Raw genomic sequence first — 25,771 nt, 5'->3', positions numbered from 1 at the left:
TCGTACAAGAAATCTAGTGAATGTGTTGCTACTTTTTCGTCATTCGTATCATTCACGCATGTAATATTTTATTCTATATCAACAATGGTCTACAAAATAATTAACACTAAATTGAAACATTACAATAAGAATGACAATATTCAGTTTATTTCGACATTCCACCATTTTTATTGTAATCTGTGCTCGCATTAAGAAATGTATTCAGCCATTCCCATAAAATAGTTCTCGTAATATGAACAATTCTAAAATAAAAGTTATGGAATCGGTCATTTTAACTGGCACGATAGATCTAATCTAGGTCATTATTTGAGCCGTTTATTTTGAAAGTGGCATAAGCCACTTTGTTTTTAAGTCGATATATTTAAGGGTTTGCATTTTAACACGTTTAAAAATATAGATGCTAACTTTCGAGAAGATTTACTTGTATTTGTTATCTCAGGATACTGATATTTTTCTCAGTATAAATAATTTCGTATAAACATTAAGAAATCACCACTTTTCATTACGGTAAAGTGACTTATGCCACTTTCAGAATAAACGGCTGCGTGCAAACAAGTTAACTACACTACAATCTCGTTGCTAGATTTCGATTTTTATACATTCATAAGAAAAAATGAGTAGTTCAAATGCAAGACAGTAAGACATTTAACACGTTCCGTGCCAAGCCATTTTTGCCTAACTTGTCGTTCAGGCCATTTGATGTTTTGACTAAAGATTGATACATTATCACATAATATTTCATTATATCATCAGTAGATAAGTAGTGATTGCCCGAATCAACCGTTTTTATGTAGCTCTTGCTTTAAAAAAGTCAAACATTGTAATTAATAGTTATTGTGTATATAACGATTAAACAAATTTATGTGCTTTGTTCTATACAGCATTTTTTACAATGCCTCTCATCCTTTTGGTGGAAATATATTTTATACAATCAAATTTGTCACAAAATGTATGTCTTCAGCGCTTTAAATAAATATGTCCGCGTGTACCATTTAAATGATGGTCAAGTTTAACGTGTACCATTTATGGTACACGTGGCACGGAACGTGTTAAAGAATATACAAACACTGTTATATTCCTATCGACTCCTTAAACTTACCAATAAGAAAAATGAATGTCTACGCAGCCGCAGTACCCTGCAATTAACGCGGACAGTGTTTTATTCCGCATAAAAATCCGCGGTCAACTCGTTACGGATCATTGCCACATTGCCCTTAATTTCGCATACCATTAAACAGCCGTGCGAGGGAACTAAGTTGAACAAAACCAGCCGTCCAAACACAAATCACGCCGCAAACTCCGAACTATCCAAAATAATAACGTAGGTTCTTGCGGGGCCGGGCTCGCAAACAATGAAACAGTGCAATCCTAGCTCCCGATAGTTAAGCGTCCGATCATTTATCACCGGTTCCCGAACGGAGGGCAAAATATCTGCGAATAATCCGGCCGGTTTTATCGCGCAGCGCGGGCTCGGCCTGCTCGCAGGCCGGCAACCCCACAGATTTGTCGGGCTTATTCCAGCCCTCGACCATCGTCTTGCCGGATATGGGTATAGCGAGCCCCGTGATTTCGGGACTACGCCCGGCCACCCTCTTGCACTCTTGCTCTCCAGCAGTGGTGCTTCACAGTGCTCGAAGGGGCACGAGGGGAGTCTCGATCGGACATTATTGCATCGCAGGGCCGTACGCGCCCTGCCTCTCCTCCACATGCGCGCGCGTGTGTGTGTGTGTGTGTGTGTGTGTGTGTGTGTATGAGTCTCTCTCTCTCTCTCTCTCTCTCTCTCTCTCTCTGTGTGTGTGTGTGTGTGTGTGTGTGTGTGTGTGTGTGTGTGTGTGTGTGTGTGTGTGCGCGCGCGCGTATGTGTGTGGATTTCCCCTCGGCACCGATACGGTACGCAAACGAATCGGCGCGGTGCTCGGTGCCGCGCACGAAACACGATTACACGATGATGAATCGTGCCCGGGCAAATAATGTAGTCGCGTGTCCATTAGAATGTCGGTCGCTAACGGAAACCCAGTTACGGTCCGGCTAGTGTGTGACAAATAAAAATAGCCGGAGCGATGCCCGAACGGGTCGGTTTTTCAACCGTGGAGCTTATAACCCGGTTTCCGGCTGAAATTCGAAAGAAAATATTCCGGTGTCCTACGCCCGCGTATTATCGCCATTACCGATTCGACTTTCCCTTTGTTTCGTAGGCTGCACGCGCGGCCGGCACACGCGGCGCGGCATTCGCGTGCTAAGCCCTCGGCTCTTTTATTGCCGTATTGATTAATGCGCTCTATCAGCTCTGAAAGTCCCCGTTCTGTCATTGTTCGCGATGAATCACGAGCGACACGGCAGGAGCTGAACGATAATTAATAGTTGCATAATGTATCGCCTTTCTTGCCGCGAGCCGAGGCGAAGCGGAGATGCGTGTCCTCCGCGCTGAGAGTTCAGAAACGTTGCCGCTCGATCGATCGATCCGGCCGATGTTTCCGGTGAAAAGGATATGTCTCTAATATCGGTGATTCGGTTATTTAGTTTTCTTATGAATGCGTAAAATCCGAAAATTTGATAAAAATCCAATAAAAACCCGAAACTATATAATCTATGCACAGTCTAAACCAGGGGTGTCAAACTCAAAAGCTAACTTGGGCCAAATATACGATGCTTAACTTTAGGTGGGCCGCAAAAAAAAGATCAATGTTCATAGAAACAAATATTTTTATTTTGACTAGTACATTGTGATAAACATATATAAAGTTAAATTATCGTTTACGTCCTGATACTTGACATCTCTTCTCTGATACTATCTTTCCTATTATTATTATTCTTTCCTATTATTCCTTGCCTATTTATTGGCCGAGATTACTTTCAAAATTTCTAATTCACATTCCTATTTTATTTTTACTTCGCGTCGGATATATTGACTGGGCCGCAAAAACGTTCAACTCGGGCCGTATGCGGCCCGCGGGCCGCGAGTTTGACGCCCCTGGTCTAAACGGTTTTAGAACGTCCCCTTGCTCTTGCAGCTAGGGACTCTTCCAACTCGAAAGTCTCTTTTTCAATGCTTTTTCGTTTTTTAATATACTTAACACGTGTCAAACGCGGCGTCAGTCCCCCGAGGCTGACAGTGGACTTTCCGTTTGGGCGGTTTCAGTCCTCTTGGACTGACAGTGTACCTTTTTTTGGAGTTCCCAGGGACCGACAGTGAACCTATCAAGGTTACAGAATATACAAAAAATATACAAAGTGTAAGTACAAGGTTAAAAAATAATGCCGGCCTGCCGCCTCGACGAACCACCCAGCAAAATCGGCTCCGCGCTTAACGTGTTAAGGGACGTGGATATTGTACGGTTGAATCTCGATTAACCGAACCCATGGTACCGGAATTCTTTATTATCTACGCACGTTCGTACGTGTATAAAAATCGACCTAAAATATAATCGGCACGCGATATCATCGTATAAATCATCGAAGCTTCAATCTAGCAGTTCAACTATGCGACCATTCTATTATCCGAATATTTTCTTAAATAGTTCTTAAATAATTGGGACTACGTCAAGGTTATTTTGGTGTACATTTTCTCCCCGCGTTTTATGATTCGCTGCGCCAAATGACGTGCACACGAATGCTGTCTATTTCTTTCGAGTCGGCAAACAGTTTCGTTTCTATCTTGCGAGAGAAGCTCCATCTAAGTCTACTGACCACGAAGAAGCTCTAATGAACAGTGAAGAAAATACCGCGGCAAATATACAACGCTGTCGTCTGAGCAATGTTCGCCGTGTCGGAGCGCGTTTTCCCCGGAATCGCCGTATCGACGGAAAATATGTATCCCCGAGGCGGTCTCCGAGGAAACCCGCCCGGTTTCCCATAACTCATCCGTCCACAAAAAGCAGACGCATTAACATCACGAGCCAGGATCGCTACCGGTGACACCATAACCCAGCCAGGCAGCCAGGGATCGACGGGAGCAAAAGGTTTCAATCGGTGAACCGATAAGCGGGTCGTTTAATGCGCGCATTGTTCGGCGGCTTTTTCACCGGGAAAAACTCTCGATGGTCCCGTTAAATGCTCCTTCCCCGAGGCCGGAGATCACGCAGCGAGGCCTCCTCTTCGTCGTCCCTTCTTCGGGTCTCTGCCCGTGTTAATCCTGGCCGCATTGTGGGACGCACCGACGGACGCGGCTCCTTCTAAAGTGGCGGGAAAGTGCGTCGGGACGAAAATTTTAATTCGTCTTTGTCCACCGTGCCACGAAACCTTCGCCATTGTTCGTCGCATAAAAGCACCATCAGATAGCGAGTATACGTGTACGGACCACCGTGGGATATCGACCGTCTACCCGCGGCGGCTGTGCGTGTGATTCCGTGCGTAGTGCGTGTGCCGACCCGGCCCCGACACAGAGCCCCGCGAAGGTATCATCCTGATGGCGGCGGTCGTCCTGGCCGAATAGTAGCGATGGGACCTGGTCGCAATCACCGCTTAACCCTCATTATCCGCGACTTTTATCACACTTTTCATTTCATGCATTGTCCTTCGAAACACAGAAGATGGTAGGGCAATTTGTTTCGTCGTCGTCCCGTTTTAGAGCGCTCCAATAATTTCCTCAAAATCTTAGTTGCGAGTTTACAGTGAATTTGCATTTAAGCGCTTATGAAAAGAGTACGGTATTATTCATTTTCTAATTTCTCAATTTAAGACATGTGACGCCGATAAAACGTATTAATTATATATATATATATATATATATTATAGGGAGTCCCAAAGATGTCTCGCAATCTGAAAGTGGCGGGTTCCTCAGGTCATTTGAAGCAACTTCTTCCTTTACAAAAATTTTCTCCGAGTCACCGTTAACGAGTTATTAACGAAAAACAGTGACCAATAAGAATCGAGTACGGCTGACGCGAGGCGGCCCAGCCAACCGGCGCACGAAGCCCAGTTTCGCTCATTGGCTCGGTCGCCTCGCGCCAGCTGAACTCGCCTCTCATTGGTCATGGTTTTTCGTTAATAACTCGTTAACGGTGCATCGGAGAAAATTTTTGTAAAGGAAAAAGTTGCTTCAAATGACCTGAGGAACCCGCCACTTTCGGATTGCGAGACATTTTTGGGACATCCTATTATATACGAGTACTATGTATGATTCGTGATGAATATGAGTAAAGCAGAAACGAAGCAATAAAGACATTTAAAGTATTCGTAGAACAGAAAATAGAAAAGACCTATTTTTAAAAGAATTTAAATGTACACCGTACAAGACAGTTACGGAGTTCAAGAACACAAACATGAGAAGCTCAAAATAAAAACAATTAAAAAATTGATATACATACGAAGCAGAAAATACACAAGACTCATTTTCAAAAAAGCCTACTTCAACCTGAGTTGAAGAACAGGAACGAGTAGATCACAGTAGAGACATTTAAAGAATTACAAAATTCGTTGGAATTCTCAACAGACTAGAAACACGCTTCAATCCGACTCTATGAAGCTCTTGGAGTTGCATAAAAGCCCGCAGGATAATAATAGGAAACGCGGAACTGAAGCCATAAAATGGTCGGACCTTTCACTGCCATCGCTAGTGGAATCCATGGGGTTGGCCGTCCGGAGCGAGTCGGGCCGGGCCGGGCCACATCCAAATCGACCACGTCTCGCTCCGTCGACGTTGTTACATCGTTCGAATATCCGAGACAAGCCCGCGGGCTGTTTAATTAAAAACTTTTCCCCTGCGTCGCGAATGCGGGTTGCTGGCGTCTTCTGATTTAGAGAAACGTTCACTTTCTACGAGTTTTACCGAAGCTTTCGGGAAAAGGGCCCCCCTTTATGGCTCCCCCTCTCTTTGTCCGACGAATGTCCAGTGACGAGGGGTAGCATGTGGGTGACTGCTCTACTGGAGGGTCGCTGGAAATTTCGATGGGAATGGAGATGTTTGATAGGTTTGAACGAGCTTCGTGGGATTTATGTTGCTTATATGAGGGTACTTGAATGCGCTGGCACGCTGTTTGACAGTGATTCTTGTTTGGGGGAGCAATTTAGGCGTCTCTTGCGCTGAATGTTATTGGGGATGCCTGTCGTCTATCGTACAATATCTTATTTTCATGTGCAGAAGAAAATTATCGCTCGTTCTAGCTCCGAGATACGGGAGAAATTATAAGCAGGCTATGGGTTTGGTGACTTTATGGTAAAAATTAGTATTAGATTCATTAAATATATTGGAGAGCACTTTCAACAAAATTTGTGAACTTTGTTATTTTATTTTCAGATTATTGAAACTTTTTGAGTAAAAAGCAAATCTTTTATAGCTTCTGTTAGTTGTATTGGCTTTAGATGATTTTACTTGTTGTTAGTACTAATAATATAGTAAGTATTATATATTATATATTATTAATAACTATATTTTTATAGTTATTAATAATAGTATTAATACTATAGTAGTAATAATAATAACTTTCGTCATTAGCAAGTATTATATATTATATATTATTAATAACTATATTATTATAGTTATTAATAATAGTATTAATAATATAGTAGTAATAATAATAATAATCGTCATTTTTATTGTATTGCTTGCTTGGATTAAGAATTTTGTTCGATTGTTTCCTTTGAAAGAATCTATGTAATATCAGAAACTTTTTAACTATTTTGACCGGTAGCGTAGGTTCAGTCTCAAGGATCTGTAATTTAGTATCAAGTTTTACCGATTTCTACTGCAATTAACTAAATCAATTCAACCTATTTTTATTCATAATTCATCGTATGAAACAAATACGCGAAATGAAAGCTCAATGACATAAAAGTAAACCATTCTCCGCTAGCTGAAACAGAAAATGGAGCGTACGACAGTTAGATCAATATAAAAAAACTTCAACGAATATATAGAATATTTCTGACGTTTCTCAGGCTGTTCGGAAAACTGTGTTTTCTCAATTCAATTTCGTAGTATATAGATCCATATTCGACGGAAAGGTTTCGCCTATGCGGCGACATAAAAAAAAGACGCAATATCCGGCGGCGATTTGATTGCGGATAGCGCGCCGCCGCGGAAAAACGCGCGTACTCGATACGCGCAAGCGGAAACGTGTCTTTCGCGGCGGGAAGCAATTGCGACGGTCTTCCCTTATTAACGGGAAATATCGGTGAGAACCGCATCCTGAATTACAGCGCGAGAAATTGCGCGGTCGAGCGTGCGGGAAGATTAAGCACCGGGGCCGATATTAAGTGTCCCTGTTCGCGAATACTTCATTTGAAATTCATTGACGCGGTTTTCGAACTCCATTTGCGGGAACAATGGTATATGAAGACCACACGGGTAACCCATCCAATATCTCCGCAGCCGGCGGGGAGGCCGTAAAATAAAATTATCCACGTTGCATCTTAATTGATTCCTACTTCCCCGCAAATTGCCCTTAAATTCTCTCCGATTGCGACAAGAAACTTCGAGCGATTCTTTCGAAGTTCCGGGTCAACCCGGTGGAATAATTCCCGTGGTTCTGCAGCGCCGACGGTGAAATTTATGACACGGCACCGACCGAGCCATTCCTCGACCGTGGTTAATTCCGTTCACCGTGAAAATTGAAATGCCGCCTCATTGTTCCCCGATATTCCATTCAAGCGACAACCGAGTTTTCCTCCCCCGGCTTGTGCCCGTAATTTGTTTACCAGCCGTCCGAGGCTGGTCCGCGTCCCCGACACGAAAGGTCGTCACTGCGCGCCACGAAAATCGCGGCATCCCCGGGATGCGCCAACCCCGCAGAGTCCGGGGATTTTGAACGGGCACGGACCAACCCCGGTCTCAGAAACATCGCTCGGCCGTGTCGCGAACTCGCGGAACCGTCCGACGACCTCGTAAATATTTAGACCCCGCCGACGAATTGGATCCGAAGCCGGCCACTGTTTTTCGAAAGTTGACGCTGTTCTAGCCCGGATGGCCCGCTACTACTCTCGTGTCTTTCTGTAATTGCGAAAGTTCCCTGGTGATCGGAACGGCTGCCCGGACCATTCCACGATCGATCCTTTCCCTGGGAATTACCTGACGAGCTTTTATCAACTTCCATTTACATAGTTTCCCTATTACAGCAGCGCAGCGCTTCGCTGCACAGTTTCTTGCGTTACTATCTACGATGTTTCCGTCTCACGGAAAGTGGGTCGTCTGGAATATTTATTATTAAACGTTTACCGTAGCCTTCGTCGACGTTCTTTCCTGCGTTTCTTATCGCTGAACTTGCAAGTTATACGCATTTGTGACGAGAAAATATTAGAAATCGTAAAAGAATTCAAGGAGAATTATTAGAAAAATTAAAAATTAAAAATCGCTGTCGTATTATATTATGTGTCACGATTGTTATGGATGGTAACGAACTGTTTATTTCCTATTTTCCTTGATTATCGCAGATAATTTTTATCGGCCATGAAAATCCATAGTCTGATCCTGAGGTCCCTCACCATCTCGGCAGAATTTCCTGTAAACTGATCTTCGCTGTTGTATTAATATATAATTAAAAGTAGGAGATTTCGATCATACTTTAGAACGTTGCGAATTTATGTCATCGCTAGACTGCGGATTTTATGGATTAACAACAACGAGACACGAGAAGAATTTTAAAATATCGTTACATTATTTCGAAATTATTAAGACTATTAAAAGAAAAGCAATACATTTGTATTAAACACCTGTCTTACACAATCGATGCAAATTTTTTTTATTATGTATAATGATCATATCCAGATAATAATCATCACCAGATTGCAAATAAAAATTGTAAGAAAATCGATTGTAAGAAAAAGTAACGAAACAGAAATTTAATTATCTCTTTAATAATCTCGATAAGTTCGAAATAGTACATCGATGATTTTGAAGTTCATTTAAACTTCTTACAGTTTTAGATTTAACTCATTCGTTTCCGTTGTAAACGCATAAAATCCGCGGTTTAGTCATCGCAAATGCTTAAATACTTTATCACCGAGTCGATGAAGAACGACAATTTTTCTCCACCCTGAAAGTGTTAACGCTAGATTTACGGAGCACAAAAAAACAACTGTTTTATGTTATTTTATAAAAGTAACAATAAGACATTTATCCTGATTTTTAACAAGTGCTATTATACCATTTGCCGTAAGTAACATAATATATATAATATATAAATTAACATAAATATATATTAATAATATATATATATATATATATATTAATTTATATATTACATATATTCAACATAATATATAAATTAAAAAATTAGTGACCCGTCATTTTGACGGGTTCCCTAAATCTAGTGTAAAAGAATTTCTCACGAAAGTTCCAAGTTTCGAGCCGGCCAAATAACGAACATGGTGCAAGAACAATCCGAGGAGCGCAATCAGGGAGGATAACGGATGCTGTCACTGACTAAGATTAAGCTGAACGCTTTCGCGCGGACGAAAAACGACCGAACTTTCGGAGCAGAACCTAATATCCCGAACGATTTCATGAGACTACGAAGCCGCCCCCGCCGGACCATCGATCACGCTGTATTTAAAGAAGACTTAAGGCGTCCGCGTCGAGACGCTCCTCGCGACGTTCTTTTTCTCTGTCATGCGTCTTCTTTGCCGGGGGTCGCGTGTTTCGTTTCGTTTCGGCGCGAGACAAATCAGGCATGTGGCCGGTGTTTCCGAGTAACATGCTAAATTAGAGCGAACGTCCCGACGACTAACGGCGCCGATTCTTAGAACACTTTCATTCAGACATTTTTCTGGCTTTGTCCGGGCTAATTTATTCCGTGCCGTACTCTTGACCTCTCTTTCTACCCGGCCACGGCTTCGAAAGCGGTTCATTCTCCTCGAATGGACGAGCATTTAATCCCCTCCGATCTTTCAAATTCTATCCACTTTGCAATTCATGAGCCGCATCGCATTTTGCTACGTTTTGTTCTATAAATAAATTATACGTTCGAAAGGGGTCGCAGATCTCCACTTATTTTTGCTTGGGATTCTAAAGAAGCACAGCTTATGACGCAAATTTACGAGAATCAAAGGTTTTGTAATTTAAGAAAAATGGAAAACGGGTGCATCTTCATTCTGGAGAAGATAGAAGGGTTAGAATCCTTTCAATTATATATAATATAATAATAATATTATAAATAATATTATATAATATTCGTATGAATATTGATCAATGTTTAAGGGGTAGTACATATAAGGGATGAATATACAATATAAAACAGAAGATTCATAGAAATAGCACATCGAAGCTGTGCACTCGATGAATTTCGTAATTAATTGCACCAGTGATTAATCAAGCAACGCTTCCAACAAAATGTCAGATTGTAGAACGTTGGAAACAATTACTATATTTGCACGAAGTTCGTTGATCCCATGGAACATAAAACTTTCTAATCTCGAACGCAGCAAGCAACATCGGGAAGGTTGCAAGCGATAGAGAGATCCGTCGACGAACGCGCGAGAAATTGGACAATTAATAAAAAGTGTAACCCGGCCGGGATAAAGGGGCGTCGTGTACGGTTTTATGAAAATGCAAATGGATCGCGTGCGCGTAGATCGCGTGCGACAATGCGAGAGCCCGGGGGGCAGTCACGATTTTCCGCGTTGCTCCCGATCCCCGTTTGGCCTCTCCAAACACAAGGAACGCCGAGACGCTGTTCCCCTATTCAGGGGAACTATTCGTTCTTCGACAGATGCAATCGTCCCGGTAGCGCACACGGCACCGCCGGAGCCAGAGCCAGAATAAATAAACTTAGACGGTGTGTCTAGTGCCTCGAGGAGGGTTCATTTGGTAGCGCGCGGCGACGCTTCCTGTCGTCTATGACACACCATTACATCTTGCATAATTATGAGGCTTTGCGCGACCTCGTGTCCGTGGCCGTGTACCAATCTCTTTTTATTTCGCCGTGGCTGAAAGCGACGGGACCGAATGCATTACGATTTTTAACCAACCACCGCCATCCGGTGTGGCTTAACAGGCAATTTCTTTCTCCGGACATTTCGCGAAACTCTGCTACCAAATTGAAAGCACTGTGGCCGTTATTATTAGACTGCGGATTTTGTGCACTTACGAGAAAATTGGGTGGGTGGAACGCGGAACGGCGGAAGGATTATGAGACTTTAAGAATGCTGTTACATTATTTTCAATCTATTACACATGGAAGAAAGAAGATAAATTTTTATTTTACGTTAGCTTGTTGCAAGCGAGGTAGACAATTTTTGGTCTGCGGATATTTATTAATTTATATTTTAGTATTTTATTATTATTATTTTATTATTTTTTATTCATATTTTATTAATTTTATTAATTTATATTTATTAATTTTTGGTCTGCAAATATAAACGGAAACAGAAGTTAAATGGGAATACATTTACATTGATGATGTTTGCAAGTCGCAAATAATGTAGCAGCTGTGTTAATCCTTCTGTAGTGTAACTTTTTTAATCATCAGCTTATCGAAATCATGTTTAGTGACTTTGTTTATTTTTAATTAATTTTTGACTTTTTTGCGTTTTCGTAGTGATTATTTTATTCTTTTATATAACGGGATTAGAAACACTGTGTTATAGTATAGTTTTCAAAGATGTGCATGTACTTTTTTAGAACGTCATGCCTATAAGTTTTTAAGAACACCGTAAAAGGGTTAATATTCAAACTGCAGATGTTGTGCGCTACTTTCGAGTCGTAAACGCTGGTGTTCGATGTCTGATACGTTTTTTAAAAAGTGTTCGTTATTAAAACGATCTAGGAAAATTCATATGCCATCTTTAAACGTACAAACAAATAGGTTCAGCTAACCTAAGTAACCTAAATTAGGTAGTTCAAAATAATTTTCTATCCACGGAGTTACGAAGTACAGTAAATTCTCCCCAATTTTCATTCAGCTTGTAAGCAAAAATTGACAATTTCGGAAAAGGAGATACGATTAATCGAACCTCGCACCTCGTTTTTATAATTGTTAACAATTTGCAACTATAAAAATGACGGGGCTCGAATAATCGTATCTCCTCTTCCCGAATCGTCCATGTTTGTTTGCAAGTTGAAGGAAAATTGGGGAGAATTTACTGTATGTTCGCGTTTCACTTCGTCGCGACTGCACAAGATCCAGATCCCTGTAATCTCCACGCATCGGGCAATTATCGCGAAAAAAAGGACGTCACGGGGCGTGATAACGAAAGCGTCACGGTCGGAACGTTATCGAGCCGGGTTATTTTCTACGGCTGAACGATCGTCCATCCGCAACCGTGAATTACGACTACGCATCCTGCAACCGGCCTGGATAAGGCCATTCGCCTGGGAAGCCGCGGTCGTCTGACGCCTTCTGGTTCACCTTGCAGGTGCGCGGAATCAATAAACACGCGATGGAGAGAAGAAAGTGATCCTAAAAATTGCAGCGGAAGCCTCCGCCGCCGTTCGACCTTCGGTTCACGAGCATGGAGACTTTCCTCGGTGCTCGCGTCAGTATAGAAGCCGCGTAGAATCAGGATCGCAAGGGGAACCATCAGTGCCACGGGATCCAAGATGGGCAAGTGTTGCAGCAAGCGGCAAGAGTCACAGCCCCTCGGTAAGTACCCCCGAAACTTCGCGGCGGCGGCGAGCCCTGGAACTTCTATCTCGCGGCTGTTCCAGCGATAAAGTTTTCTTTTCCAACTTACGCTCGGGCTTTAAGTATCCTTCGGGAAAGTTTCGAGTGGCCGACGAAGATCTGGTACCAGCGAGACAGGGCCGGGGGATCGGTTGCAGACGTTTTGTCCGGGGTGCAAGAGATAACCCAATTTTTTCGGCTCTGCACACCTTGATCGCTCTCCGATCTCTCCTCGATATCCTCTCGCATGCCCGACTTTTGATCGCACTCTGTCTCAAACGAAATAAAAAAGTAACGGATCGTTTCTAGCAATTATTTCTGTCTGTAGAAGCGGCATAAAGAGAGGTCACGTCAACAATTTCATTTTTAAAAACGACACAGAGAAAGTTTCAATCAATTTGTTAGTTCTATTTTGGACACCATATAGAACGTGGTTGTTTTCATTCGATAGCTAAAAAACACAGTATACTTTATATTTTATGTGATTTAATGAAGCCATTTTGAGAGACATTTTTGCGTAAGAATTCGATTACAAGTCAATTCTAGAACTTCAAATCGATAAACGATGTTTCACTGGAAGCAACGGAACGAATTACAGTAGCTACATGGGAGAAGAAAATGAACAAGAATAAGCGCCGAGAAGGAGGACCGTGTTACGCTGGGTATAACAAAGTTGACCCAAATCTTTCTGTGCCCCTTTGATTTCCTTTTGGAACTTCTTCGCATCGCTATGAATGTTCTTGAGAAAGTTCCGGATGGCTATTGTGGACTTACCTGCAGCGGAAAAGGGTTGAAGAATGGACCTGTTTTGCAGGAAGCCAGAGTCGACCTAATTTTTTATACACAGGCTACCTGGAGATTGCCTTGATCTCTTTCGGGAACTTTCTTTCGTTCCTTTTAGAAGCGTGTTTCGCGCAGCTATTGTGAAGCCGCGCAGAGGATAGAAGCGTGATTTTATTTAGGGTAACAAACCCCGGTTCACCCGGTCTGCCGAGTTTATAATGATAAAGGGTGCACGAATCGCTTGTCTAGGATTCTTCGAATGAAATGATTCGGTTATCTTCGTTCAGGTTACAAGAAGGCGGACACAGGGATAAGCTCGAAACACAGCAATGGAGGCTCCTTGGACCGGTACACTGCCGACCCTAATCAGAGGGGTGTACAGGCGAGGGCGGATATCATCCGGCAGAGGCCGACACCTTGTAAGCTACAGATTCCGCATCAACCCCGTAAAACAAGCTCGCCTGTCGTTATGCCTGCATGTGTGTATTTTATGTTATTTTCTTTTATTTCGTAGCATAGGCTGTACTATTTAGTTCAATTTATTATAATTAGCCTTACAAGCTTGATTGATATCGTCGATCACGAGAGATCTCATTCTTTTTCTTTTGCAAACTCACGCGGACCAACTCGTGTAGCTCGTTGAAACGATCGATTTCCTTTTCACCTAGATCAATAATCACGTTACGATCGTTCTTGATGACCTTGTTAACCTTGACATAATTAACTTTATATTTATCGAGTACTAAATGTTTTTATTCAAAAATAAACAAAATGAGAAAAGAAATGCAGCGAATCTTATTCGATAAATACAGAGTCAATTATGCCCGAAAAACAAACCAAAGACACAGCAATTGGTCAGCCTCCCCAGTAACCGACACCGGTACCCTGTACGAGCACCATATTGCTCTCGATACAATGTTCTCAACCCTCGAAGACGCGCAGCAACGATCGGCTTAAACCACGGCTTAAGACCTTCCGAAAAAGATTCCCAAAGATCGTCTTGCTGCACGAGTTGGTCCCCGCAAAAGCTAAGGCTTAGACCGTCAGCTCGGCGAGTTTCGCGGCCGCGCGAGGGATTTGCAGAGCGTCGTATACTGCGGCCGCGAAACGAGCTCGATAGTAACCAGTAGCAACGCAGCAAAATTAGGATTCGGTCGGTCGCCTAAGACCGCCGCCCTCTCGGCCCCTGTGGCGGACCCGGCGTAAATTGGTTCGTTCTTGAAACAGCGCATTCGCAGAGGTCAAACAAGATCGTGGTGGCTCTGTACAATTACACCGCGCGCGAGAGCACCGACGTCAGCTTCGTGAAGGGCGACCGTATGGAAGTATTGGACGACTCGGAGCCCGACTGGTGGAAAGTTTTGCACTTGACAACTTTACAAGAGGGCCTGATCCCTTGGAACTTCGTCGCCGTCGAGCGCTCGGTGGAGAGCGAAGAGTGAGCCCCTTGTTTTCGATTATTACACGGTTCTCCGGGTGGGTCCCGCAGGTAAATCGGTGAACGTAACTCTGTTCTTCGCAGCTGGTTCTTCGAGAATGTCTCGCGGAAGGAGGCTGGCAAGCTGCTGCTGGTCGACGAGAATCCGCGGGGTACGTTCCTGGTCAGACCCAGCGAGCACAATCCCAGAGGCTACAGCCTCTCCGTGAAGGACTGGGAGGAGGGAAGGGGCCATCACGTGAAACACTATAAAATTAAACCCCTGGACAATGGAGGCTTCTTTATCGCCACCAACCAGACATTCCCCACGCTGCCGGCCCTCGTTATGGCGTACAGCAGTAAGTCGCGTTCTTGAAGACATTTGCTCCATTGTAGTAAGTAGCAAGTAAGACAGGAGGCTAGCCAATTGACCTAATTAGAATCCACGATCGACCAGCTTCGCCAACAACATTGCAGATATCCTTCTCTTACAAGACGCACGGTGACCTATTATAATCGCAGCTTATCTATTCCTTTGGATCATGCTCTATTGGCTGCCAATAAAGTAGAGTCTGAAAGAGCGCGAAACACTGTCTCTTTCATCCCGGAGGCAATTTACTGCCTTGACACGTGTTTGCACGGCGGCAGAGTTGCGAATCAATAAAGCGTTTCCGTCGCCCTATTGTGTCCCCCAGGAGCATTCTCTTCGGAGTCCAATAATATTTATCATGAAACTTAGCTACCACTGGCATCGGTCCTAACGCCGAGCCCGTTTCTATCGCCCTATTAATCTCCAGAGACGACAGTGGTCCATTCAGACATTAAATCACGGACGCGTCAACCGCCTTTCAGATCTGATACAAGTAATCGTCATCGCCTAGTCCCATTCAGTATAATCAAATTTTTCACGGACATCCTTCTTCTTCAATCTAGCAGCTCTTGCATCGTTAAATTTTGGATTCGTAGTACTTCGTTGCTACAAAGGAGCAAATCTCGATAAAAGGATCAGAGCCGCGGGGCATTGTCTTTAACTTCAACGATCTTCCAGAAAACGCGTTGGGTCTTTGCCATGTGCTTTCGAAACCCTGTCCGAAGCCGCAACCGGACATGTGGGACCTCGGCCCGGAGCTGCGCGACAAGTGGGAGATCAACAGGAACGAGATCCAGCTGATCCGCAAACTGGGCCACGGCAACTTCGGCGAGGTCTACTACGGCAAGTGGAGGAACAAGATCGAAGTGGCTGTGAAAACGTTGCGACCCGGGACCATGTCTACAGAAGCATTCCTCCAGGAGGCGGCGATCATGAAGCAATTCCGGCATAGACACCTGGTGGCGTTGTATGCCATCTGCTCGAAGGAAGAACCGATCTACATCGTGCAGGAGTACATGTGCAACGGCAGCCTGCTCGACTTCCTGAGGACGGGCGACGGCAAGTACATGCAGTTCGAGGACCTGATCTACATCGCGGCGCAGGTGGCTTCTGGCATGGAGCATCTAGAGAACAAGCAGTTGATACACAGAGACCTGGCAGCGAGGAACGTGCTGATAGGGGAGAAGAACAAGGCGAAGATCTGCGACTTCGGCCTGGCCAGGGCGATCGAGGACGACGAGTACTGTCCCAAGCAAGGTAGCAGATTCCCTGTCAGGTGGACAGCTCCGGAGGCCATCGTCTACGGCAGATTCAGCATCAAAAGCGACGTCTGGTCCTACGGCATACTTCTGATGGAGCTCTTCACTTATGGCCAAGTTCCTTATCCTGGTAAGCATCGTTTGGAATTTCTTCTGTACTTCTCTTTGTTCAATCCCTGGCTGCACAAGTTAGAGGAAAATTTTAATTGTTAAAAAGCAGCTTCGTTTTAATGTGGTACAGTAGTTGAGAGTCCCGTTAACACCAACCCTACCATGCTGGTCACAATGACATTTTTCATTTTCAATCTGGAAACTTCTTTCTTGAACTGATTGAATAATTGAGAATTGAAAAGTCTAAATAAATTCTTGTTATTTTGATAAAGCAACTCACTTGGCAATGTCTACAAAGCAACTTGACTTTTTGAGAACAAACGTCGCCATATTGGCGACATCAGGATCTAAAGCAGATAATTTAACCATGCAGAACATATTTCTTCCCAGTTTTTAAAACGTTGATATATGATCTAGTTCATTCAGAAAAATTATATTAATAAGACCGATTATATATAATATATGTATAATAGGAAGATTTTATGCCACAAGAGTAATATGGTAGGAAAGGAATGGATGGATTAACAAAAGACTGTACTGTATCTAAAAGAAGCTTATAGTGATTTGTAAATTATACAGGATGTCCTATAATTATATTAACACCCGGAAAGGAGTGATTCCTGAGGCCATTTGAAGTAACTTTTTCCTTAGCGAAAATGCAATCCGCGGCTTTGTTTAAGAGTTATTAATGAAAAACACTGACCAATGAGAGGCGAGATAGGCTGGTGCAAGGCGACCGAGCGGACAGTTCCTCACAATGACTCGGCCGCTCCGCGCCAGCCTATGTCGCCTCTCATTGGTCAGTGTTTTTCATTAATAACTCGTAAACAAAGCCGCGGATTGCATTTTCACTAAGGAAAAAGTTCCTTCAAATGACCTCAGGAATCACCCCTTTCCGGTTATTAACATAATTACGGGAAACCCTGTAGTCTCAAAAGATTATTGGCCTATTGAAAACTGATGCAAAGCAATTGGAGGATTGACTAAGAAGTCCGCCGTCATTAGCCGCCCATTATACCATTAATTTGAGGACTAACGGCCCGTTTGGGTTTGCTTTCCAGGTATGCAGGGTCGCGAGGTAATAGATCAGATAAACAAGGGCTACCGAATGCCGAAACCATTGAATCACCCGCTGCCGGACAGCATTTATCGATTGATGTTGCAATGCTGGGACGCCAGCCCCGAGAAGCGGCCCACGTTCGAGTTCCTAAATCACTATTTCGAGTCATTTAACGTCACTAGCGAAATACCGTATCTCGAGCCGCCAATGGACTGATACACAGCTCACATGCCGAGTCACCTGATGCCGCACGGTCATTTCCACCCAGCGCACATTAACTGTGCCATGGAGTTTTATGGTATTTACTGCTAAAGAGCCCCTCCGAGGAGAAACGCTCTCCGAGTTCCAAAAAACAGAAAACACAGAAAAAACAGAAACAAAAAACGAAACAGAATGACAGAGTGTGTACAATCGTGCTAAAACAAAAACGAACATTGTCTAAAATAATAATTAAAAAAAGAAAAAAAAGAAAAATTGGCGGCGAGGAATTTTTCTAAACGTTACCAGATTTTTCTCGAAGCAATCGTTTACAAACGCTGCCAAACTATCTCCATGGTGTTCGCGAGTATATAATATGTACCAAGTGTTCTTCAGACCGTTCTTTTCTTTCGATTTCGGGGACTTGTATCCAAATTGAATGTCGCGCAAGCATCTCAAGACGACATTTGAGATCACGGTGTGCCATGGAACTAAACGTTGTATCGAACCAAAAAGAAAAAGAAAAAGGAAAAAAAGGGAAACAACAGAACGTGGGAATGAATGATCAAGCCTTTCGCATCTCGAAGGCTCCCGAAAACTGTGTGACCAATCGTAAATAACTGCCGACTGATGTACCAGAGTCAGACGACTGATAATAAGATTAATAGAATCGCTACCTGTATCCAGTATCTATGTAAGGTTTAAACGAAAATCGTTCGTCGTTCGAGATACTTAAATAAGCATTTTCACAATTTTTCGAGGGGCCGAGAAAGTATAGTCGGCGGCATGGTACCGATAATCGTACGAGAAGAGGGAATCGTGTTTCTAGAGGGTAGAGTCTTTAAATGGTAGAAAGATGTAACCGATGTAATAATTAGTCCGTCGATGTACGATCGCAGCGCAGAAAGGAGGAGCGTTCTCGTTGATCTCGTATCGGTCGCGAATCGACCTTTCCTACGATCCCCCTCCCCTCTCCCTCCCCTAAAAAAAAAAGACTACGAAAAAAGCAAGAAAAATCGCACCGTGTTTTCTTTCCTCTTTCAATCGTAACGCGATCCTCGAGGGTCCTCGAAGGTCCCAATGCGAACGGTCCCATCGGACGCACAAATGTGGGCGATAGAACACAATCACGTTCTACGGTAAATAATGTAGAAAGTAGCAGCGACCTTATCGTTTAGTTTTTCGAACGACGCGCCGTCGCGTAGAACAATATTTTATACGAGAGATTGATACGTTTTCTACGTAGATGATGAACAAGCAAACGAAAAAAAAAAGAAGAACCGGAAAAGACGATGAAAAAAGAAACAGTTAGCAAAGCTGTTCATTCGGTGTACTTTTGTTCTGTGAACGGTATATCGCGAATGCACGATTCGGAAAGCACCACACACGGCGATACGTTTCTGTAATATACGTATTATTATTTTCTACTGTGATCGAAGCCTGCAAAAGAACGCATACAAGTCGAAACTGTCGTTTCTCGTCTGTGTTTCGGAGGAAATGTCTGGGAGAAAAGATAAAAAGAACAGTTTCAGTCATCGACGTTGCTCGTACAAAGTGTTAGAGGAAATTGTAAATTTTCTACTAAACACGCAAGGAAAACGACAGGTAATTAGGGTAGTGTCTAGGCGGTAGACCGCGAGATAAATGTAAAGCGAGCGAGGAAACGAGAGAAAACGTGAAAAAGTGAAAAAAGAGAAATAGGTCTCCTCGGGGTGTGAAACGCGCAATCGTGCGAATCTTTCTTTTTCTAACGTCGATCCCGATCCCAGTTTCGATTCCGAGGACAAACATTGTTGTCGTCATGGTCGCCCCCCCCCCCTCCCCGCGGAACGTATCGTTAGACGTAAAGTCCCTAGGCGTATATTAAACTATTGTCATGAGATGAAGAAAAAAAAAATTACACGATGAGCCATTATGACACTTTAGATATTAACGTTTAAACGAATAAGAAAAAAAAACAATTGATTAAGCGCGAGAGACTGAGAGAATGACGGCGCGATAGGGATTAGAGAGTGTGTATGTACGCGCGCGCGTGTGTTTGTGTGATACGAGAGAGATTACGCGTGTGTGTGTGTGTATTGAATTGTTACAGTGTCTGTGCGGTATTATTTTCATTTTTCACGCGCATCTTGCCGTGACGGTAAGAGACCAGCAATAAAATGTCGCGCTCTTCGAACGACCCGTAAACATTGCTCAATAGAAGGATCCATCGTTCTCACCTGATCGCGTTTATCAAGCAGTGCGCACCTGGCAAGCCTGACTAGTGTGAATGTCCTTTGAACAGAGATGGGAGGTGGTTGCTCGAGGCCCTAAATTGGTCGAGATTCTTTAAAATACCTTCGAACATTAAACGATGAAAAAAATATTCATGTTCAAAAAGTAGAATATAAAATAGAACCAATGTGTTCGATAAAAATTGGTTATTAAATAGTGGGATAAAATTGTTCGTTTTCTGTGACCGGATACGTTATCTCCGATAAGAAGACAACCGCGAGCAATCAGACTCTTCGTGTCCTACCGTAGTTCCGACCGAAACGTCCCAAGGTACATCGATGTCAGTGTTAATACATTTAAACGGCTTACGTTCACCGGGACTCGTCGCGAACACGACATTATATTGCAACCTTTATACATATATAAATATATATAAATATATTATATATAGTATACCGACATACATATATATATATATAATATAATGTTTTATACTTTGATTAGCAGGGCGAACGCCATACCTTCGTTGTGTGAGTTAACTAATTTATTCTATATAGTACGACGCGGTGAGTGCACGTGGAAAAGCTCATGTTTACGTAGTGTTTAGAAAGTAGCTGTATTACGTCCAGTAAAAAAAAAAGAAACTTTTTCTAATGAGCGTTTTATACCGATCAAAATGTTGTTGTGTTTCTCGCACGGAGAACGGTCACTCTTCGAAGTTTCTCGCTAAACTGATCATGTTGTCGCCATAGGTTCGGTAGACCGAATGCCGAAGTCGGTCCGTTCGACTTGACCAGGTGTGTCCACCCATCCAGGTGGCCGGAAAGTATCGTTTCGTTTCGTTTCGTTTTTCTCTGTATCGAGTGTCACTGTCCCTATAGATCATTTCACCCGAGCAAAACGTAAGAGAGTGGTATATTTAAATATTATAAATGGTTAGGGCATCATGTGGCCTTTTCCACTGGACCTAGAGACTGATATCGTTTAGAAGAAACAGAAACAGCTGTATTCGAATTGTATTCGACGACTATACCTGACACAAATTTTCCAGAATCTCTTCAAATCGCTGATCTTTACTGCGGTCGCTGGAAAACGATGCCGCGCGGTCGTAAAATTCATTCATTCTATCACAAGCACTTCGGTTCTAAAATGATAATCTTCAAGGAAATTAAATGGTTCGATCACATGTTATTCAGCTATTCATTTCCTCGTACAAACCACTGAAACATGAGAGCTGTAGTTCCCCCGATCGATTTTACGACCACACTGTATCTCCTCCATCGAGAATACGGCGTTAGTAGATGATAAAAACAACTGTTGTAAAGTTTACATTGCACGTGCCTGTTGAATTATTATCTGTTCGTCGATAATTGAATACAAACCTTTGGCGGGCACAATCTCTATCATATTCGAACAGGAACAGTTTCTTTTCGCGGGAGAGGAAGACAAAATATTTTTGGGTTCTCAGCGTGTTCTTGAAAAATCGAAATCGAATTCTTCGTCGGGAGACGCCGCGTTTCGAATGCCGAAGATATTTCGATGACGAAAGAACCTGTTGCTAATGGTATCATTGTAATGCGTCCGGTAGTCCAAAGTATATTTAAATACGCTGGTTTGCGCAAGTATGTAACGCTATTACTTTTTCTTCGATGCTGGTCGACCATTCGTATGCACCAAGGTATGCAAATTATTGATCTTGAACTAAAAAAACTGTTCTTTCTTTTTTTTATCTAATCAGCACTCGCAGATCGCTACATTTAACTGTTATCGCGCTCATAATATTCTTTTTACGTAACACGTCGGACGCTATTCAACGTAGTTCGTTGAGAGAAGTAATAAAGGATAATAGAGTTATCGACATAGCGAGAACGAGTTCAATAGTTTGCACACCTCTTTCAATGCCAAGTTTATAGAATTATAACGACCCAAGCTGAAAGTTTCGTAGTCTATAAATGTTTGCCGTCTCAATTATTGATCCAAGTAGCACTTTACGATAACTTCGACTGTATTTTTAATACATTTATCGGGTAACTATTTTTACTGGTTCGATTAGCCGTATCGTTTCCAAATGGTAGCGCGTTTCGCGAACGATACTTTCGGTTCTATTGGCATGCGTTACACGGTTTATTATTAACAACACCGATCATTGCATTGTGACTTGTATATTTATAGGCACAGCTTCGTTTCCATTGTTAGGTACATCGAGTAACAATCCATACTTGATTGAGCGTCTAGATCGCAGATCGATCCTTTTTTATTGTCCAAAAAACACCGCGTCTCTCGGTTCGGAAACAAAGTATTTTTCGTCTATTCAGTTTCTCCCTTTTCAGTCCGATTTCATAGTTTTCCTAATCTGCTTTCTATTTCTTTTTCTTTTTTGTTTTCCAATTGGAAATTCGTTTCGTCGTGGCTCCGTTCAAATGAAATTTTACTAAATCTGTGATATAGCGACAGACCTCAATGTTTTGATACAGAGTTTGAGTGTTGCGCGGGGCTACCACGAAATAATTCGTCGTACCGGAGAAGCTGCTAATTAATACCGTTCGTACTAGATGTTGAAAATAAAATGAGGAAAGAAAAAAAGAAATGGAGACGTTGAAGATGATAGAAAAGAACAAACCGAACAGTCGTCACGTGATGCGCACACCAAATAGATGATGGATATTTTTTAACGCAGTTTTAGGCTTTCGTGGAAGGTTTCTCACAGTACACAGCGCGTCAACATGGTTCACACTCGTACCTAAAGTAACAAAAATGAGAAAAAGAAGAAGAATACGGATCAATATATCGTCATTGTTTACGTACCAAAGCTTATTATCATTAAGTAATTTAAACGGTTACTTTGTATCATTGTATTAAGTATCATAAGCCTATGCAGATAAATATATTATGTATCATACGAACGTGTAAGATGTTGATGACCTTGACAAAACGACCTTTGCGCGAACAGCGGCAGAAGACTGGGAGAACTTGAATGATACAAAATTAGTTAATTTCAAGAAATTTATTCTAGTACCAATCTCTCATTCTCGCAATACAAAAATTTGTAAATAAAGATTATTAAATTTACTTTACTTTTTGTTCGTTAAAGATTAACTCAATGATTAGTTGTTACAAACGATATTTTTTTCTGGAAACGAAAACAAATCCGTACATTTTGTTTTATTATCTTCGCGCGTTTTTTTTTCTTTCTTATCACGTTCTTTAAAACGATCTCGAAATCGAATCATTTTAATAGATTTGTTTCTTTTTTAATACTTTCTACAAAGACGTCTTTGTTCCTTTCTTGAGTGTTTTTTTGGAGCTTTTTGTATTATATATAATTTAGGTACCAAATTGAATTGGTTTTCTTGTAGCAAACATATAGTATTTAGACTTGTTTCTCATGCAGGAACGCTGCAATGCTAGTCCTTTGAAAAACTGTGTAAGAAATCTGCCAGTTAAATCCAGTTCATTACAATTAAATATACATCATTTCTGCCATGTGCGACATCTTCTTTGGGATATGAACAAACTCCTCGAAGTAACTGGCAAGTTCATCGATGGTGACGTCGCACGAAGGCGGAGACATTCTCGCTTGTACAGAACATGTGTTTGAAGTTGAAGGTTGACCAGTGGAACTGCTGGTAGAGTCTGATTGGACGGTACCGCTAGTTCTGCTGGGACCAGGCCCTCTCTTCAAACTGGGCATCGTATTACTACGTGCCCGTTGAAAACTACTCGCTTGGTAATTGTCTTGGATGCTAGTATCGTCCTTGGCCTGCCTGTTCTCCTGACTAATGTTCAGCGTTTTAAAATCCTTCGCTACAGACCAATGACCGAAGACCTTCTTGTTCTTCCAAGCAACACTACACTTACAAGTTTCCTTAAACAACGTACTCGTTAGACTATCACTAAGACAAGTAGTGCCAGTATCGTTTAACTTTAAGACAGCCTCTTTGATTATTGAATTCTTATTCTTATCGAGTACTCTTTCATTCTTTGATGGTTTGAAATTCGTTGTGCTTTTCACACCTCTGGGGCTGATTTCGGATAAGCTTGGCCTACTGGGCATCGATTTCCTTTGAAACAAGTAACTACAATCGGACCCAATGCTTTTGCTTGTACTTCTAAACGGGTTCGATGACTTTGTTTTATCAGCTGTCGTTATACTGAAACAACAGAGAACAATAATCACGATTAATATCACACTTTCCATGGAGCACCAGTCTTGGTAAACATAAACAAAGAGTAATATCACTGTTCAGACATCATGGCTAATACTAATCGGGCAACATATTTATTGAGCGTCAACGGAACCGTGATAAGAGAATCGTTCGGTATTATCCGACGATGATTCATCACTCCCAGCGCACAGCCTTGAGTCGAATATTGGTAAATATCGGCCGAGTTTGTCGCTTATGCAATGACGCGAAACCAAGGAAACTCACGTTTAGAACGCGTCCCGTGTGTCTGTATGTACGCCTGTATTTGTGTGTGCAGGTCTACGTTCAATCGATTAAACGTCTGTTGAAAAGTAAATAACACTGTCACGTCATCGAGCACACGGAACATCGAACGATTTCTATCGCGAATCTTGACGGTTCTTTGGTCTCGCGATCGTTCGAGAGAAACGACTCGCGACTCACGGTGTATCGTAACGGTTTTTATCGAACTCGCTGCTGGCATGTAAACATATCGATTCGCTTACGGATCACGGTTAACCCTGTAGTCGGGTCGCAGCGTCGCCACCATGAAACGTTGGTCGTTGAAATGCACGCTGGCGAACAGTTGCAGCATCTGATAAATCGAAGTCACGCGCAATGTAAACAAAGCACGACGGAGCGAGAGTGTGAATGTGTGTGTGTGTGTGTGAGTGTGTGAGAGAGAGAGAGAGAGAGAGAGAGAGAGAGAGAGAGAGAGAGAGACGGATGGCACGTATTTGAGCAAAACGAGGTAACGTTAATCGGAGACCTTGACCGCGCGCGAAAAGAGGTTGAGTCGCAAAAACCGCTACGATCCGATGCATCGAACGCTTTGAGACCGTCTCGCGAGAGAGCAGACGCTTCGAATGATCGCTGACAAGAGAAGCAACGCTGAAAAGTTTAGGTTTGTGCAATTGATTGCTTACTGGGGACAACTCGTCGAGAGTCGATCAATCTCGAGCTTCTCCAAACTCGCCGGCAGCACCTCGTCAGCCATGCTCACAGTTTTGCACGTTTCTGTGCTCAATGCTCGCAGGAACATGGCATCGTGCCGAACCACTGTTGGCAAACAAACGTTGACAGTCCGTCGGAAAATTCCAGAACGATGGTAGGATGTTACAGCAAAATTAGGTTAGAACGATAATGACGACAGCCAGCCAGAGCCGTGTTGTCCGTCGACGATCACCACATTTCCATCCGTTCGGTTTCCGTGTTTTTGACTCTCTGTCACGCGAGCACCATACCGAACCCGCTGTTACGATCGTCGCTCAGTAGATATCGCTCGTGGACGCGGGTACGCGATCAATTAATCATCGACAGCACGTAAATAAACAGACTTTTGCGCGCAACTGCCATACTACTGCTGCTCAATACCGGAAGCTACGATCCCAGATGGAGCTGCGAGCGCGCGCGCTCGTCCGCGTCAACTGGCCGCCATTTAAATGATTCAAAGGTTAGACTTCGGACGGCTCGTGAAACGCGGATGACGGAAGGAGTTAGGTAATGTGTAATTAATGCAATTTACGATTTTACTATTGCTCGATTGCAGATCTTCGCGAGCCTATAACGTTTGCATAGTTTCTAAATGGCAGGGAACGTTTTAATTAACACACTTTTGAAAACATCTATATTTTCCTTT

General features: G+C 42.8%; 2 protein-coding genes across 4 annotated transcripts in view; one reads left to right on the top strand and one right to left on the bottom strand.

The window, feature by feature from the left end:
* Src64B (Tyrosine-protein kinase Src64B) overlaps nucleotides 1-22,851 on the top strand; it is an 88,790-nt gene extending 65,939 nt beyond the window's left edge. Inside the window, exons 2-7 of one of the 2 annotated variants that reach the window (XM_033465002.2) lie at nucleotides 12,289-12,515; nucleotides 13,607-13,738; nucleotides 14,547-14,757; nucleotides 14,842-15,095; nucleotides 15,785-16,495; nucleotides 17,538-22,851. In XM_033465002.2, coding sequence (XP_033320893.1) covers nucleotides 12,473-12,515; nucleotides 13,607-13,738; nucleotides 14,547-14,757; nucleotides 14,842-15,095; nucleotides 15,785-16,495; nucleotides 17,538-17,752 — 1,566 coding nt within the window. In that variant the 5' untranslated portion in view covers nucleotides 12,289-12,472 and the 3' untranslated portion in view covers nucleotides 17,753-22,851. Of the gene's footprint in view, nucleotides 1-12,288; nucleotides 12,516-13,606; nucleotides 13,799-14,546; nucleotides 14,758-14,841; nucleotides 15,096-15,784; nucleotides 16,496-17,537 lie in introns of both variants that reach the window. The other variant, XM_033465001.2, reaches the window with a different exon arrangement.
* An 86-nt stretch (nucleotides 22,852-22,937) lies between these two features.
* LOC117217421 (uncharacterized) lies at nucleotides 22,938-25,529 on the bottom strand. 2 transcript variants are annotated; one of them, XM_033465008.2, is made up of 2 exons: nucleotides 25,059-25,529; nucleotides 22,938-24,099 (listed from the first exon to the last, which is right to left on the bottom strand). In XM_033465008.2, the coding sequence occupies exons 1-2, from the start codon at nucleotides 25,172-25,174 to the stop codon at nucleotides 23,409-23,411; spliced, it is 807 nt and encodes a 268-aa protein (XP_033320899.1). In that variant the 5' UTR covers nucleotides 25,175-25,529; the 3' UTR covers nucleotides 22,938-23,408. The 2 variants fall into 2 exon arrangements, with proteins under 2 accessions (XP_033320899.1, XP_033320900.1); XM_033465009.2 differs by lacking the exon at nucleotides 25,059-25,529 and adding an exon at nucleotides 24,639-24,798.
* Nucleotides 25,530-25,771: the final 242 nt, after the last annotated feature.

This window comes from Megalopta genalis, chromosome 12, assembly GCF_051020955.1.
Source record: "Megalopta genalis isolate 19385.01 chromosome 12, iyMegGena1_principal, whole genome shotgun sequence".
Classification (NCBI taxonomy): Eukaryota; Metazoa; Arthropoda; class Insecta; order Hymenoptera; family Halictidae; genus Megalopta; species Megalopta genalis.
Note: the sequence above shows the minus strand (reverse complement) of the source record. Positions and strands in the feature narration are given on the sequence as shown.

Bases quoted from the DNA above. Each gene is read 5' to 3' on its own strand.
- LOC117217421 (XM_033465008.2), bottom strand. From the start codon at position 25,174: ATGTTCCTGCGAGCATTGAGCACAGAAACGTGCAAAACTGTGAGCATG. The intron at 24,100-25,058 runs GTAAGCAATCAA...CTGTTGTTTCAG, and splicing joins CTCTCGACGAGTTGTCCCCA to TATAACGACAGCTGATAAAA.